Below are 14815 nucleotides of genomic sequence, written 5' to 3'. Positions count from 1 at the left end.
GCAGGCGGAGGTAAACCAGTTATTGAAACGCAGGAGCCGCCGACTGCTCACAGAGGCATACAGAACCTGGCCGAAAATAACCGACTCACCGCCAGTTTGTCGCTCCTCCCTCTGCGCGATGAGGTATGCCTTTGTACAACCAATAGCTGCAGTTTGACAATCGGGGACAGTCGCAGTCATGTCCTGCACCTCTGCCCCTTTGGTTTCCTCATGACATTACGAGAGAAAATAAACTCCAAAGCTACACAAATTGGATATCAGGGATTAAGATGTGTGCACCGCATTAGCAAAGTAGTTTGGGGCGGGTCCCGAGCCCCAAGCTGTTAAGGCTCACCTAATTCATGCGAAACCGTGCAAGGACGCAAAGTATATTTTACTTTCGCCATCATTTCATCCGCTTTGCAATGAAACAACAAGCCCGTTGCCAGCGGTATTCGCTTAACTTCACGACGTACTGCTGGTAGCACACTCCCACGGTCGTTCATACAAGGGCTCCGAACAACACGTACCAAAATTGTTGGATCCCTTCCCTGGGGATTATCTCTACTTTCTGAGAGGAAGTTCTACTTTTGCCCCATTATTATGTGCCTGCTTCAGCCTCACGCGATCCATGATGACGCCCTGCCGCCGTAAGTCCAGCTTCAATGGTCGTGCAGGCTCTGCCTTGACAGCTGCAGCAGCGTCATCTGCAGTCCCTATCGCTGTTTCTGTCTCTTCTAGTATTTCCTTCTGCGGGGGGCTTCATTCTTGTCACGTGGGCTGAAGGCTTGTCCCGCTCATCCAACCTGCCTGCCAGGTGGCTTCGTAGTATGCAATTACTAGGTAGGCCTCATCTCTTTGCTCTGCTCCTCCAGAGCGTGCAAGCTCCGTCAGGACAGCCAGCAGCTTCCAAGGCTCCCTGCATCTCTGCACAACCATATTACAAATTGACTTGCTTCAGAACCTCGCCTATAGGGTGGACAGTAGATGAAGGAGCAGCACAGGACCGTCTTTGGACTCAAGAGCCTAATGGGGGGACAATTCTGCACGCATATCTTTCATCTGGGACACGACATGCTGAGACTGTGCGGAAGCTTGACCCCTCGCCGATCAACAGCGTGTTCACTGGAAATGGAGTGCGTACCAAGCGCCTGCTTCGTATCCGCAGGCGCAACATCCGCTTCCTTTGTTCCAGCCGAAAGAACAGAATGCGCGGGTTGCTGCCACCAGCAAAGGAAACAATAGAAACAGCAATGGGGAAACATGATTGTGCAGAGGAGGCACTTGCCCTTCGTGCAATGCGACTGAAAGATCCTCTCGTTGATGAAGTACCCGTGAGGCGGTGGCGGACACATTGGTACGGCCTTACATCTTTCCCATGCATTTGAATCCATAGCTGCTCTTGGACTCTGTATACAGTGAATTAAGCCTTCTGCAGCGCGAGCATTGTCCTGGCTTTACTCAGATGTTGTGCTACTCATCGCATCAGGTTCCCTTCTTTCGCCAGGAGGTCGCTGGTTCCCCTGGTGCAAGCAGCTTCACGATGCGATGCCATTGTTGAGGTTAGGGATGCTCGATTGCCGCTGCTATCCAGATGCAACCTGCGCGTCTTGCAACTTCCAAAACCCAGGGCCGTTATTTTAACGCATGCGGACCAGGTACGTGCTTGCTCTTCTGTTGTAGTGTTTTTTTTTTCTCTGACTCTGCGCCTAGCTGCTGGTATTTTACTACTTGACTGCCTCCCAAAATGTTTGTTCTCGTGTTGCTGTACTTTCCTCAGTGGTCTAGTTCGTTGCTATTTCTAGTTTGTTGCGCTGGGAGACCATCTGCGCTGGATTGGAAGCGGTCACTAAGCGGCAACCACTAGAGACTCACGTCGTGTTTTCCAGCTATACACAACGAAATAGAACCGTGGGGAGCTGTCTTATGCGTTTCGAAACTCTCTATTTTTGCAGGCTAGCCCATTGGCGACTCGCCATTGGCAGCGGTACTTCCGGCGTGAGAGTCGAGAGGCAGCGGCATTGGAGCTTCACGCAGAGCTCACAAGAGCTCGCAAACAAGTGGGAGCATCAGGTAACTGCAGCAATGGTGCACGGGATCTGTTTCCGCACTCCGCACCGAGCTGCAGCATCGTATGCGACACTCCGTTGTATATTGCCCATTCCTCCTAACATGCATAGCGCATTGTACTTGTTGACCATATTGCGTCTGGCGCCTCCTAACAGGACTGTTGCGTGCATTGTCCGAGGCATGTCCATTGGTTCCTCGGCTACAATACCTCTTTATTGACGCTCGGGAGCCCGCAGCCGTTGTTCGAGTGCAGCGGCTTCTGCGTAGTCTGGTCAAGAGGCACCGCCGCTACAGGAAAGAACTGGATGCATTTCGTTCTCTTTGTAAACAAGCAGCAGTAGCCGCTGCAGAAGGCAGAGTGGAATCATCCTTGCCATCTGTCCAAGTCGCACAGCTCGTTGCCTCGCGCAAAGGAGCAACCGACGAAGGAACACGCGCGGGGGAAGTACTCACAAAGGCTTCGCTCCAGAAAAAGAAGCCGCTTCGAATTCTTATTGTTGGAGTCCCAAATGTAGGGAAGAGCAAAATTGCCAACTGTCTTGCGGGGAGGAAAGTGGCACGCAGTTACCGATGGCCCGGCACCACGCAGTCTGTCAACGTGAGCCACTTACACGCAGTTTCTTGCTCACCATTGTCTCTGTTTAGAGCAACCCAATACTTCCTTTGCAAGGAGTGTCAAACTGGAGGAGAAACGAATACCAACTCACGGGTAGCATGCGAGTTGCGTGTGCTTTGCAGCTGCACAGACAACCAGTTACCTGGGCTCGAATGGGCGATATGTCGCGGCTTTTCGATGTAATAGACACCCCCGGGTTCATTCCCGTGCATCCCGGCAAAGGTAAAAGTAAACGGCGGCTGAGTCTTTCATTACAGCAGCAACTGCAGCAACGTCTTGGCACAGGTGCTCGGCAGGGACAGCTGGAATTGGGGATATTCTTTGATTTCACCCATCCGCACCCATCTCCTGACGAGCTGGCCCTACTCGGGGCATTTCACATGCTGCCTCATAGTTGCCTCTTCACGATTGAAGAAGCCGCAGTGGCTTTGGGAAACGCCTTTTTTCGCATCAGAAAACTGTTGCCAGCAGCGAGCGACTTAGACAGAGTGATGAGCCGCTACAAGATGGACCAGTGCGCCTTCAAAGAGGATATGAATATGGGAGTGCAACTGCTGCTGACGGTGAGCGGAGGGGGGGAGAGGTCGGGTTGGAAAGTTGGATGGACAATGCGTTATCCGAAATGTTACATGTTCCCCTGCAACTGTATGCGAGGTGCGTTAAGGGGTGCGCTGGATGGACCAGAAGAGTGAGGTAGCTATACATACTCGCGCTTTTGTATATGGCCGCTGCTTGTGTTGTTCCCTAAGCTGGCAGAAAAAAGGCATCACTCCAACGAGGGAGCGGCTGCGCAGCGTTTACTCAGCGACTTTACCCAGGGTTATTTGGGAAGGCATACACTCGAGCTCCCCCCTATGCGGTATCTTTTAAATGGGCAGTCGACGACGACGATGACAATTCGGGAACGGTATGCAGGAGGAGAGAATAACATGTCCGCTACTGAGCGGCCTGCCTGCTTAAGTGAGCATTTACAACAGGCGAAATCTAAGAGAGTTTCTCTAGGCTCATCAGCGGACGTCGGAGAAAATAACACGCAAAGTCACGCGCGCGTACAAACAAATGGCACAGAGAAAACAGTAGCGCGGTGCTGGACGATGCGGCGCCATGGAGACAGATTGTCGTTTGTATTAGATACGCAAAGTCGTCCAGAGACCTTGCGTACGAGTGAAGAGAGTGCGCTCGGGCTTCGTCTTTCTGAAGAAGAACAAGGGCAGCCGACCTCCCTTCCCACTAACACTTGCAATGAGTGCAAGCAGGCAGGCGGCCAAGGAGACGATAACTCCTCTGTCAGCATCACAAATTTCGTAGGATTAGGACAGCAGCAACAGCAAACACTGGCGCCAGGATGGCTGGAAGGATGGTAGGACCAGGTTCTCTTGCACTGTGTAGCAGTACTGTCCACTTTCATTGAGCAACAGTTCTTCTCTGGGTCTTGTGCTCAAAAGGATCAGCTGCGACATCCGCAAGTTAGAACAGTAGGCAACTGCAGAAACCCACAAGAGAAGCAGTTACGGGCGAGTGGGAAAACTGCTTTTTTCCGATGTAACTGGACCGGAGAGTTACAAAAAAAAAGGTTGAAGGAGTGTCTACGTTTGAAAAGTGCATGTGGATCACCGTTAAGCTCGCACCGTGTGCGTGCATACATAGTGTTGCAGAGCAGTGTGTATTGCATTCATAGAATATGCTTTCGAAGTTGTCAATATCACACGGAGATCCACTTTCCAGCGCCCCCCACACGTTCTAGTCTATAGTAATGCGAGTGCCATTTGTGGCAGCATCCCTGTACGCTTCTCTAATTGCTTCCCGCACGTGGCGCACGGCTGCCACGAGCTCCTTCAATTCCGCTGCGGCCACTTCGTTCTCTCTCTCCAAGTACCGCAATTCGCTCTCGACTTCTTCCTGCGCCAAATAAGACAAAAATGCTCATTTCACCATTTGATGGGCCGTCATCCGCCGCATTGGCGTACTTACATAGCCTGTAAGTAGGGTATCTTTTTGTGCAGGGCAAGGTTCAATTTTGTCTGAAAGTTATACAGCCATGCCAGAACTAGTCTTGTGTACTATGGACTCGTGCATGCAAGCAAGACCCATGCAGTGCGACGGGGGGATGAACGTGCCGTACTTGCGACTGAATGCCCTCTGGAATCTTCTCTGTTTCTTCTTCAATGACATGCACAAGGTTGCCAACCCCCTTAGCGCAGCTGACAATAAACTCATTTAGCTGTTCCTCAGTCATTGTAGTTCTAACAGCTGAGCTGGATGCTTCTGCGATTTCGGGGGGTCCGTCCACGTCCACCTTGCCAGAGACGGAGCGTGGCGGGGCAACTTCAGAAAGATGCACAACCACATCCTGATGCTCAGTAAAGCACAACACACAGAACGAATGAGCGAAAATGAATCGGCTCCTGGTCGTGAGGGCAGTACTACGAACGGCGGGATGGCGGCTGACCGTGAAGTGCTTCAGCAAGTTCCCTAAAAGGATTTGCAGTTTGGTTACAGGATCCCGAGCAGGGGGAGCCTGTAGCTGGGGAGGGCCTCCAAGAGGTGGCTGCATCTCTGTTTATGAAATTCTGAATCCCCGTGTAGTTATCCCGTCGCCGACCAAAGACGATTTAGGCGCTGTCCGTAGCGGAATGGTTCAGAAATGCTTGCTCCAGCGTAAAGAACAGCAGCCTTTCAGTTCAACAAACAGCTTGTCGAAAGGAAAAAACCTCCCCAAAGCACGTGGTTAAGGAAGTCGGTCGACCGCGATTAGATCTGGATCGACCCCGTGAGCTCCCTTCTACTTGGCCATCGGTTTCTTCCACTTCCAATGCCATGATGAATACAATTAAATGTGCTCTAATAGAAAATACAAGTAATATCTGCAGTGTAGGAAATACCGACAGAGCTATGTCTTCTCCCGGGGCTGCGTATGCGCATGCGATCCCAGGTATACATTCGGCATATTCACTGCGAAACCAAGCTAAGCATCATTTAATGATTTCTTCCTATTTAGCGCGGAATCATTTCGTTGGAACTTCTGATTCTTTGTGACTGTAAACATCCTAGACGCTGCTAATGTATCGAACTGCCCAGCAGATGAAGCCGCGGTAGTTGAAGCTGCACAGTTTACGAGGCTCACCTCATCCACACAGTCTCGCATGGCATCTTTGCTAATGCGGTTCACTACTGTTTTTATGACTTGTGTTTCGCGGGTCACTGGGATATATAGAGGCTAGTTCCGACTTCCATCCACCCTATACCCTGCCGATGCTCCCTTCTGAGGGCCAGCTGCTGGAGCATTTTCTCTATGAAGCCATGTACTTCTTTTGCAGCAGTTTCACTCAGAATGTGGAAGGGGCTTAGTCTGTGTGCCTGCAAAACGAGAGTTCTGCTCCTCTCACCTCGATGTGGAGGCCATGTGGGGAGAAATCGAACCGAATGCAGTAGGGCTTCTACATATGCTTTCAGCACCACCAAGTGTTATTCAGTATCCCCTGCTCCAACAGACAAGGACCTCACTGCTTGTCTTGGATCAACTCCGCCCGTCTTGGGTGCCAATCTCAAACCGGCGCTCTGCATAGGTGGTTCCAGTGAGCATTGTGGCCGCACTTTGAGGTACCACAGCACGTGCAACAAAAAGGCACCTAGAGTAGAGTCAGAGATACCCACTAGCGGTCCTTATGTGAAGCCACGGGAATCTAACGGCGGCGACCGGAAGTTCATCTGGCGCACGGTGCGTTTCGAGTCTGAACAGACCTGTGGCTGCTCATTCAATTCGGTGCGGACTTTCGGCGCCCTGCTGCGTGCCAACTTAGTGCAGTGCGAGTAATTGTTAACACTGAAGATAGACAGTTACTTTTTAAAGATGGCTTGTTCGAACGAGCACATGGGGTCTACTGCGTGTACTCTTGCAGACCAAAGATCGCTTTATAGACTTCTGTTTGTCGCCGGAGGAGGAAACGCGGCTAAAATTATGTCACGAGCGGGTAAGGCGTGCCGCTTTACAGTGATTTCCCCCATCTGGATTCCATGCTGAAGCAGTTGCGTGCATTCTAAACTGTTTGTTCCCTGGTGGCGCCCAGATAATCGCCTCGTCCTGGAGTTCCGTGACAGCGGAGGAGGTGGCCGAGTGCTTGGTTACTCCAGAGGGACAAGGAAAAGCCATGCAACCTTCGTTGTTGCAGCGGCTACGTTATTTCTGGAGGTAAAGCAGTGACGCCCCTGCGTCATTGCCTTCTATGCGTCCTCACTGTCCCTTGTTGATGCATTACAGCCGAACTTGCCGAAGAATTTGTTCGGAGGAAATGCAGCTAGTTGTTGTCAGTGGCTTCCGCAGTTATGTATTATCTCCAAGGGGGCTGGAAGAGGGCGGCCGGCAGCTTTTCCGCACAGTGATTCCCTGTTATGAAGACACAGTGTTAACTGCGCAGTGTGAGCTTTTGCCGTCGCAGGCCACGATCTTGTCTCACTGCATAATACGATGAATCCGCTGTCCGCATTGTATGCGGCAGTAGCAAATAAAGTAGTGCTGATGAGCTGTTTGCTGCAGACTTTGGAATAGGCCAGGCGGATTTCAACAGTCGCATCTACTTTTTGCTTCTGCACATATGGCCCCTTCACTGCGCTCTTCAGAAAGCTGTGAGTAGAGAAATTTGCATTCGTTGCAACCACTTTTTCAGGTCCCCAGCGCACTTCCTCATCTTGATAATCACCGATGCTTATCAAGCAACAGCTCAGGAAGGCATTGCGGGGTAGCTATTGACACGCTGACGCTGATGGGGACGATGTTGCAAATGCAGAGTTTGGAAACACTCAAGATTAAGTTGTGGGATGCCCTCTGGGACTTTCTGACAAACATCCTCATTCAAGAGGGGGCAAGTCACACGCAGGATGTGCCTTCGAATGATGATATTTCACATAGCGACTTTCAGGCGTACTGTCGAATAGTGCACTGGGGTTGTGTGAGGGGTCGCTTGCGCTTAGATTCTCATTTTTGCTAGATCCGTGCCCGCTTGTAGTGATCAGTAGTGACTGCGCGATAGGTTAGCCTAGGCCCGCTCGCGCATGGTGCAACCCATCTTCCTAGTGCCCAATGCCTTGCTTTTCGTAATTGAAAGGCTTCTTGACTTAATGCGTCTGTTGATCCACTTCTTCAGGTGAGCGAGTTCAGAATCCCAGCTGTTCTTCGGGAACAACAGTTCACTTCTTTGGGATTTTGCGTTTCTCTGGACGAGGCATTTGAGGATGAGAATGCTTTTCCCGCAGGGCAGTTGGCCTATCGACTTTGGGTGTATGCGGCGTTCAATTACCATGCGTGAAGCCCCTCCTTCTTTTCCTATCAGCTTTGGAACATCGAGGTGTTTGAGCTGAGCAGTAGGCTGTTTTCCTATCTGTATTTGCATTCAGGACTGTTTTTGACGCTAAGGAAGAGAGGCGCGATTGCCCGGAGCTAATTGCACTCACCACGTACTCGTTGAGGGCGGTAAGCTCCCTTCAGGCATTTTGCCTCCATAATGTATTAGGTGCGCTGGATTATAGCTCAATGCCCAGTAGGGGACAGTGTGACGCAGGCGCCACAGCACAACGTGTAGGCGGGGAATTACTCAAGGTGATGGCGGAGGTACTCTGGCGCTATCTACAAATACGCGCCTCTTTTGATGCTTTCTTAACTGCGCTTTTAGAGGAGCTTTGCTTTGAAACTGCCGCAAGAGGCATTGGCATTGGGGGCATTCCGTTGGCCGGCGTGGCCCCCTGCAAAGTCTGTCGAAGGGAGGCAAACCAGCGATACCCAGCAAGGACGAGCATGAACCCGGGGAGTGCGGGCGATGGACAACTCTGAATCCATGGCTGTTTTCCGCGTGAGGCTTTGCTTATGAAGGCTGAGGATGTTGTGAAGGCACGCATGCGGGTATGCCAGCATTGAACAGCTTTGCTATGCCGTCTAGAGACTCGCAGCAACTCGCCGTCCGATGTAAGGAGCAGGCGGCAGAAAATAGCAAGAGATAGATTCTTCATTTGCAAGTAAGCATGCTGGAATAAGCGATATCCCGTTGCATGAATGAGGTTCTCGGGTATAGGGTTTGCGCGTGGAGCCTGGGAGGCTCCAGCCCTCGAGGTCTATAGACTTATGAGGGCGGTTCCTACCAGACTACTGCAAAAAAGACAACCTAGTATTGGTCAGTGCCGGATTATGCCTCATCAGTTCAGTAAAATCCCGGCATAGCTGCACAGTCAATTCGAAAGATGCAGCTCAGTTAAAGGGAGAACTTGTTGCACCTTTGAGAGGTGCTGGGGGTTCTCCAGCATAGAGGCAGCGTATTGTCAAGTGCTGCAATAGATACATAATTTGAAACCTGAAAAAGAATTTACTTCCCCCGTGCAAATATGAACACGTTTGCTTGTACCTATTGGGGCAAAATATCCTAAAGCCTTCATGAAGAGTCCTTTGTACATTTCATGCCTGCCAAGTCGAAGCGAACTCTCTGGAGCGGGAAGACCCTTGACCCGAAACGCCCCAAGGCCGCGGCGTCGGTGTGGCGGAGGGCAGGCCAGGAAGCTGAGCTTGCAGAGTCTGCTCCTCGATTTCTTCTGCAGTTTTATATTCGAAGGTTGTACCTCCAGCTTGCAGAACACGGTAAAAGCTCCATAGGACCCGTAGGTTGGCATGAGACACGAGCAGAAGAGTACCCAGCAAGGCGATGCGAGCGCACAGAACGAAGCTCAGTGGTAGGTCAACAATAAAGAAGCGAGCTGCAGGCAGTCGTCCCAAGTCTTCATGCTGCCGCCAGCCAGCTGTAGCAATTGTGTAGGCTGATCTGTCATTAGCATGTTGCTGGACTCGCCAGTAAAGGTAAATGGTGAGGCCCAGCTGCAGAGCCCAAATGATGTTCAAGGCGATTTGAGTATACACTGCGACAAAAGCGGGGAAAGCGTTTCTCTTTCCTATAGCAGAGAGTAGTAGGCTTGCAGTGATGATCCCTACGACCCCACCAGCTGTGTATGCTGCACCAGAAACATTGGGGTCAAAGAGGACGTAAGTGGAAAATGCCAGAAGAAAGACCGCCCAGATGGTCACAGATGTTCCGAGTGAACAACAGCAAAATTGCTTATAGGTAGTTGAGGTTTTTGCCTTCCTAGGAAGCAAAGGCTGACTCTCCTTTCCTGGATCCTGGCTGGCCTTTAACTCGGTAGACTGCCCTTCCGGATTGTCCATCATGCCATATGATTCCGCCAGAGCAGCAGATCTAGCTAAGTAGAAGCAAGATTATCTTTGGATTGGTGTGGAAATATCTGGCAACACTTGAGTCGCGGGCAGCGAGTCAGCGAGCCGCACTGCTGGCCTGGTGGGTCTCCGAAGGCCAGGTTTCCGGGGAGGCGCGGTAGAGTAGTTCTTGCATAGGTAAGCTTATATCTTAACTCTGGAGAGCGGAATCTGGTTATCTGGAACAGGCTCGTGCAAGTCAAGACAGCTACCTCCCTGCAACCCAGTGAGACAGTCGCCAATTCGGGCGGGTGCATCACTCCGCGACACGCTAGGGCTCGATAAATAAGCTGAAACTCAATAAAATACAACGGTTTCCGACCAAATATGCCTTCTTATGTGGAGGTGATTGTTTTTAACAGACAGATTAGCCCCTATTTTCGGGCGCAGACCGCGTGGGCGCTAGTGGACCGCAGCTCGAGGAGGCCGCGGTCCACTTGCACCATGCATTACTGTGGGCAATTTCCACCCTCGAGATAGTTCAGAGACCGTTCAAAAACTTTAATTTAAGCTGCATAAGTTTTTTGCAGAAATGGGAAGGGCCTTGACTAGTGCTTGTGTAAGCAACCTGTAGCGCGTTCAAAATCTGGGCAACCAGCGGTGGTGGCCATGCCGGCCCCACAGGGCTCCATTGACAAAAACGCAGAAAAGTGATTAAAAAGTTCCGCGCCTTGAAGCGTATTCACTCTATAAAGCTTTTCAGTGTATCGGTCGCCCATCTTTTACCGCTTGAGTGCTTGAGTGTAGCACGAAACAATTTCAACTGGTGTGAACACCGAAACTTTCAAACCTAAGCTGCCTGGTAATGCAATAAATACTACGAAGTAACGAAGTGACTAGCAGACCAATCTCAACAGTGCTTTTGGATGCCTTCGGGGCAATTGAAAAGCGGCCAGTTATTTAGAGAAGCACTTCGTGTGGGGGCAGTATTTCTGGGAGTGGCTGCGTTTATAAAGGATCTGCGCTAAAATGCACCTCTGAATGGAGCCAATGCCCAAACCTCTGCAGATGGCCAAAACCCAAAACACCTCGCCGACTTAAAAAGTGGAGCCGTTTCAAATGTGACAAACAATTATGCAGCGGCCTCTGACTTCTCTGTCAAGAGAATCATACGATTAATGCGTTATCACATTACGCCAGGCCGTTAAAAATACAATTGACTGCACTCACAGAGCCTCAATGGCGTGGAGTCCGACGGATAAACCTGAGCTGGATAGCTGGGTGTTTGGCCTGCGCTAGCAAGAAAGACACTTACCCTCGTGAAGGCCTTTCTCGTCCGCATGCACGTTAAATGATTAGCGCCGGCAGAAGCATAGGCAGCAGCATAAGAGAAGCGCACATGTCAGAGCAATCCCAATAAGGATGAGGTAAAGAGCCCACTGCGGGAAGGCGCTTCGTTCTCGACCATACGCTGCAGCTGCAAAAGTCTGAGGCGCTACTTGTGCCTCCCCCGGAAGGTAACCAGGGGGAGCTGCTGCAAAAGCAGGCGCCGAAGGTGTTTGGTGGGGTAGGAGCATTTGCTGCCTTGACAGCTGCTGCATTTGTTCCTGCTGTTGCGCCTCAACGTCAAACGTTGTCTCCTGCTTTACAGCACTAGTGATGTCGTAATGTGTTGGTTTCTTGATAGCCTTGCACAAAATCTGCAGGAAAGGCATCAGAAAACGCCCAAAACAGTACACATTAACACGCACAAGTAATTGGTATTCCCCCCATTAAGCATAGTCATAGGTGGATGGGAGAACCTAATCTAACGTCAAGATACAATAGACTGTATGCCTCCCTAAAGTATCGATTCCTTACCTGAACTGCAGATTTTTTAGCAGGAGTTTTGCATGGCTTTGTCCTTGTCGCAACGGGAACAAGCCTCCACTCCGGCAGTGCTGCATCATTGATCGACACCCATAATCAAAAGTGCGATGACCATCCCAATGCTGTTGTGTGAAAAGACGTATATTGTCTAGGACACAATTAAGTAGTCCCCATCACGAATGAATATGGCTGTTCTAAGCCTCGAACCGCAGCTGACTCCTAATTACAGACCCATAGAGGAAGGAATGAAGCTGTATTCAGGGCTTACCGTCCTCAGCAAGAAACATGGCTCCTTCGCAAACACGGCCACATCGACTCCAACATGCGCTGTAATAGAAAGGACACTCAACAACGCATCCATACACAAGAGTAAGAAACGTCCAACCGCATACGTTTGCTGGCCTAGCTGTGGACTTTTCTGGGGGCTGCTCCCGCAACGACCGTTTGTGATCAAACAATACAAAGACGCTCACGCTTCTTCACCACCTTCCTCTGGATGAAGGCCTCTAAATCCCACGTCAGAGCAAAATGCGAACTCAGCATGCCTTTCTTCTTCCTGCCAGGCACTCCGACGCTGCTCGGAGGTGGTGGGCGCTTCCTCCTGCTCCTCGCCTGTCCCTCCAAATAGTTTCTTGAAGATTTCCACGAAACCAAATTCACTCGCAAGTGTGTCAACAGCAGGTGGAGACGCGTTTATACCTGCGTCAAATTCTCCTGTGAAGGAAGTAGGTTGATCAGGAGCCAGTATAGGCTCTTGTTTAGTCCTAGTTGGTGTGCGGAATGCCCTTCGATCTGCATGCGCAGAAGCTGAAACTGAGGCGGCAATAACAAGGAAGATCCAAGCCAGCAGTGACAGCTGAAAAAACGAAACACTTCTATGCTGCCTCTTCATTTTTTACAACTTCGTCAAGGAGGCAGCCACGCAGGGCTCTTCTGGGGAACACTGTGAGTCGAAGATAGCCCGCCCAACGAGATGCAGAGACACAATGTCAAAGCCAGTAGCCCTCCCCGTGCGGGGACTTCTGGCCCCCCAAACGCTCGAAAATATCCAGGAAATGCCTCTGATTCCCTCTCGGCGCGCCGTAGTGTAGTGGAAGGGGGCGGCTGGTGAGCCACGCCAACAGGCGTGCTGGCGCCTCAGAAGCGTAAAGCGTCGAGATATTTAGAAGCCTGCGTGATCCAAATTGGAGATTAGGGTATTCAAAGCATAAGCTGAAAAAAAATCTAGCGGTTTCAAATCCACTGGTATTGTCGAGCTCGCGAGACCACTCACATGTCATTCTTCAGCCTCGGCAGCACCGCAAGTTAAACCTGAACGGTGAAACTTCTCAAGGTCCCCCGAAATTTTTAAGAGATTAGCTCAGAGAAAAAACTGCAAGGCGATATTTTGATCGCAGCCACAGAGGCTTCGGCTCCTTCGGTGTCCAGGGCTGTCGGCGGTGGGGGGGTTGAGGAAGCCCGCATTCCCCACTCGTCTAAAGCCAGAAGAAAAACACAAACGGCTGTAATTAGAAAACGGCATTTACTTCCATACTTCATCCATGTGAAGACTCTACCCATATTGGATGAGACCATGCGGCCACTGGAGCCTTCGTCAACTACGGTAGTGGTCCAACGGCTACCCTGCGCTGATACTGCAGACCCACCAGCCGCCATAGGCAAATCCCCTAAAGGTTGCTGTTTGGAAGTTTGATGCTCCTATCGCAACAAGTTTATGCATAAATATCCTACAACTTGCCACTGGAAAATGTCAATGCTTCTTCCACAGCGAGGACGCACACTCGTCACCGCAGTCGAACATCCGGCAGTGACTCGACCGATGCCGCCCTTCACTGCGTAGGCTACACGGCGGGCTCGAACGCAGAGACAGCGTGCTTTGCGCTTACAATGCATGCATAAATTCTACATGTGCTAGTTGAGTTGCTATGTTCTGAAGTCGACGAGCCTTTTCCCCCGTCAGCTACACCCTTCGCTTCATATTGTGCATTTGGAAGCTCAATAAGTTCAAAACTTGAGGCAACTGCCAAAATCGTGCCCAGTACTTCGGCAGCACAGAGAAACCTATCTTTAGTGTGCCAATAGATAGACACGTTCGAGCCAAGACTACCGCTGTGGAGGATGAACTGTGCGTTACCACCCCACGGGCCATCCTAAGAATATTTAGTGTTGATTCCCCCCTAGAGAAAATAAAAGGGTTCTTATTTCTGCAGATCTACTGTGCAGTTGTAGAAGTAGAAACCAGTAGGAGGTTTGAAGGAACTCGACTGTGGCAACCTTGTTCGCGTTCAACCAAAAGTGGAGCGTCAGGTTGATGGGTTCGACATAAAAAATTTATAAAGCATATATATATATATATATATTATATATATATGCCATTTATCACCTATATGAGGCAATCTAAGACGCACTAATCACTGAATAAGGCGCACAAACGCGTCGTCAAACACACGTCTGTAAAGCCCCGTATCCATTTTAACACCCAGCTCACGTATTTTCTTTATAAGGGCCGCTTGCGCCATGTCTGCATTTTTATGCGACTCTTCATTTTCCCACACCCGCAATTCAACATAATCCACCACTCGCTGCTCTTGGTTGGCTTCAGAATCAGTTGGTGTTTCAATACCCGCACCAACGCCCTTACGGCCACTACTATTACGCTCCAGTTCTGCATCTGCCACATGACCCAGACTGGCATCTTCGACCCCTTCATCCGGCATTAATCTGCGGAACATCTGAGTATAGGTGTACCCAGGCTGTCTCTGAAGTAGCCTTGCTGCTTCTTCCCAAAGGTTTTCAAATGCACGTTTCCTTTGAGGGGGCAAATGACGGTCAGTGCGCTCCCCACATGAAGGCTGAGAATCTTGCTGCTGCAGCGACAGTGCAGTTGGGATGTCATAGAACGTCAGGTGAACCGCCGAACAGTCTGCGTTTGTTGCATCCTTCGCCTTCCTTTTGTATGACCCCCAAACACTCCCCCACAAAATGCCGACACCAAAGAAGCCTATATTCCTGTAGTAAAGGCTAGTAGACCTGTAACATTCGATAACGGCACGAATCCGCCGTTGCACTAGGTAGGGGAAGTCCGCTAGCCCCAT

At 50.6% G+C, this 14815-nt stretch overlaps 5 protein-coding genes across 5 annotated transcripts; 2 read left to right on the top strand and 3 right to left on the bottom strand.

Annotated features, from left to right (window-relative positions):
* Nucleotides 1-613: 613 nt before the first annotated feature.
* EAH_00000620 (GTP-binding conserved hypothetical domain-containing protein, putative) lies at nt 614-3357 on the top strand (the record flags this gene model as incomplete). Its single annotated transcript, XM_013396706.1, has 6 exons — nt 614-629; nt 964-1336; nt 1469-1541; nt 1935-2052; nt 2205-2647; nt 2788-3357. The coding sequence occupies 6 exons, from the start codon at nt 614-616 to the stop codon at nt 3355-3357; spliced, it is 1593 nt and encodes a 530-aa protein (XP_013252160.1).
* Nucleotides 3358-4405: 1048 nt separating this feature from the next.
* EAH_00000610 (hypothetical protein, conserved) lies at nt 4406-5219 on the bottom strand (the record flags this gene model as incomplete). Its single annotated transcript, XM_013396705.1, has 3 exons — nt 4406-4564; nt 4788-5015; nt 5115-5219. The coding sequence occupies 3 exons, from the start codon at nt 5217-5219 to the stop codon at nt 4406-4408; spliced, it is 492 nt and encodes a 163-aa protein (XP_013252159.1).
* Nucleotides 5220-5996: 777 nt separating this feature from the next.
* Nucleotides 5997-8103, top strand: EAH_00000600 (hypothetical protein, conserved; the record flags this gene model as incomplete). The annotated part of the gene is made up of 6 exons (XM_013396704.1): nt 5997-6383; nt 6565-6636; nt 6733-6854; nt 7330-7401; nt 7634-7692; nt 8057-8103. The coding sequence occupies 6 exons, from the start codon at nt 5997-5999 to the stop codon at nt 8101-8103; spliced, it is 759 nt and encodes a 252-aa protein (XP_013252158.1).
* A 1001-nt stretch (nt 8104-9104) lies between these two features.
* EAH_00000590 (hypothetical protein, conserved) lies at nt 9105-9863 on the bottom strand (the record flags this gene model as incomplete). Its single annotated transcript, XM_013396703.1, has 2 exons — nt 9105-9592; nt 9803-9863. The coding sequence occupies 2 exons, from the start codon at nt 9861-9863 to the stop codon at nt 9105-9107; spliced, it is 549 nt and encodes a 182-aa protein (XP_013252157.1).
* A 1343-nt stretch (nt 9864-11206) lies between these two features.
* EAH_00000580 (hypothetical protein, conserved) lies at nt 11207-14815 on the bottom strand (the record flags this gene model as incomplete). Its single annotated transcript, XM_013396702.1, has 6 exons — nt 11207-11551; nt 11989-12064; nt 12194-12533; nt 13247-13418; nt 13509-13561; nt 14170-14815. 6 exons carry the CDS (start codon nt 14813-14815, stop codon nt 11207-11209), a joined length of 1632 nt encoding a protein of 543 aa, XP_013252156.1.

This window comes from Eimeria acervulina, genomic scaffold, assembly GCF_000499425.1.
Source record: "Eimeria acervulina Houghton genomic scaffold, Eah_scaff2, whole genome shotgun sequence".
In the NCBI taxonomy this organism is placed as follows: domain Eukaryota; phylum Apicomplexa; class Conoidasida; order Eucoccidiorida; family Eimeriidae; genus Eimeria; species Eimeria acervulina.
This window is presented reverse-complemented; position numbering and strand designations above follow the sequence as displayed.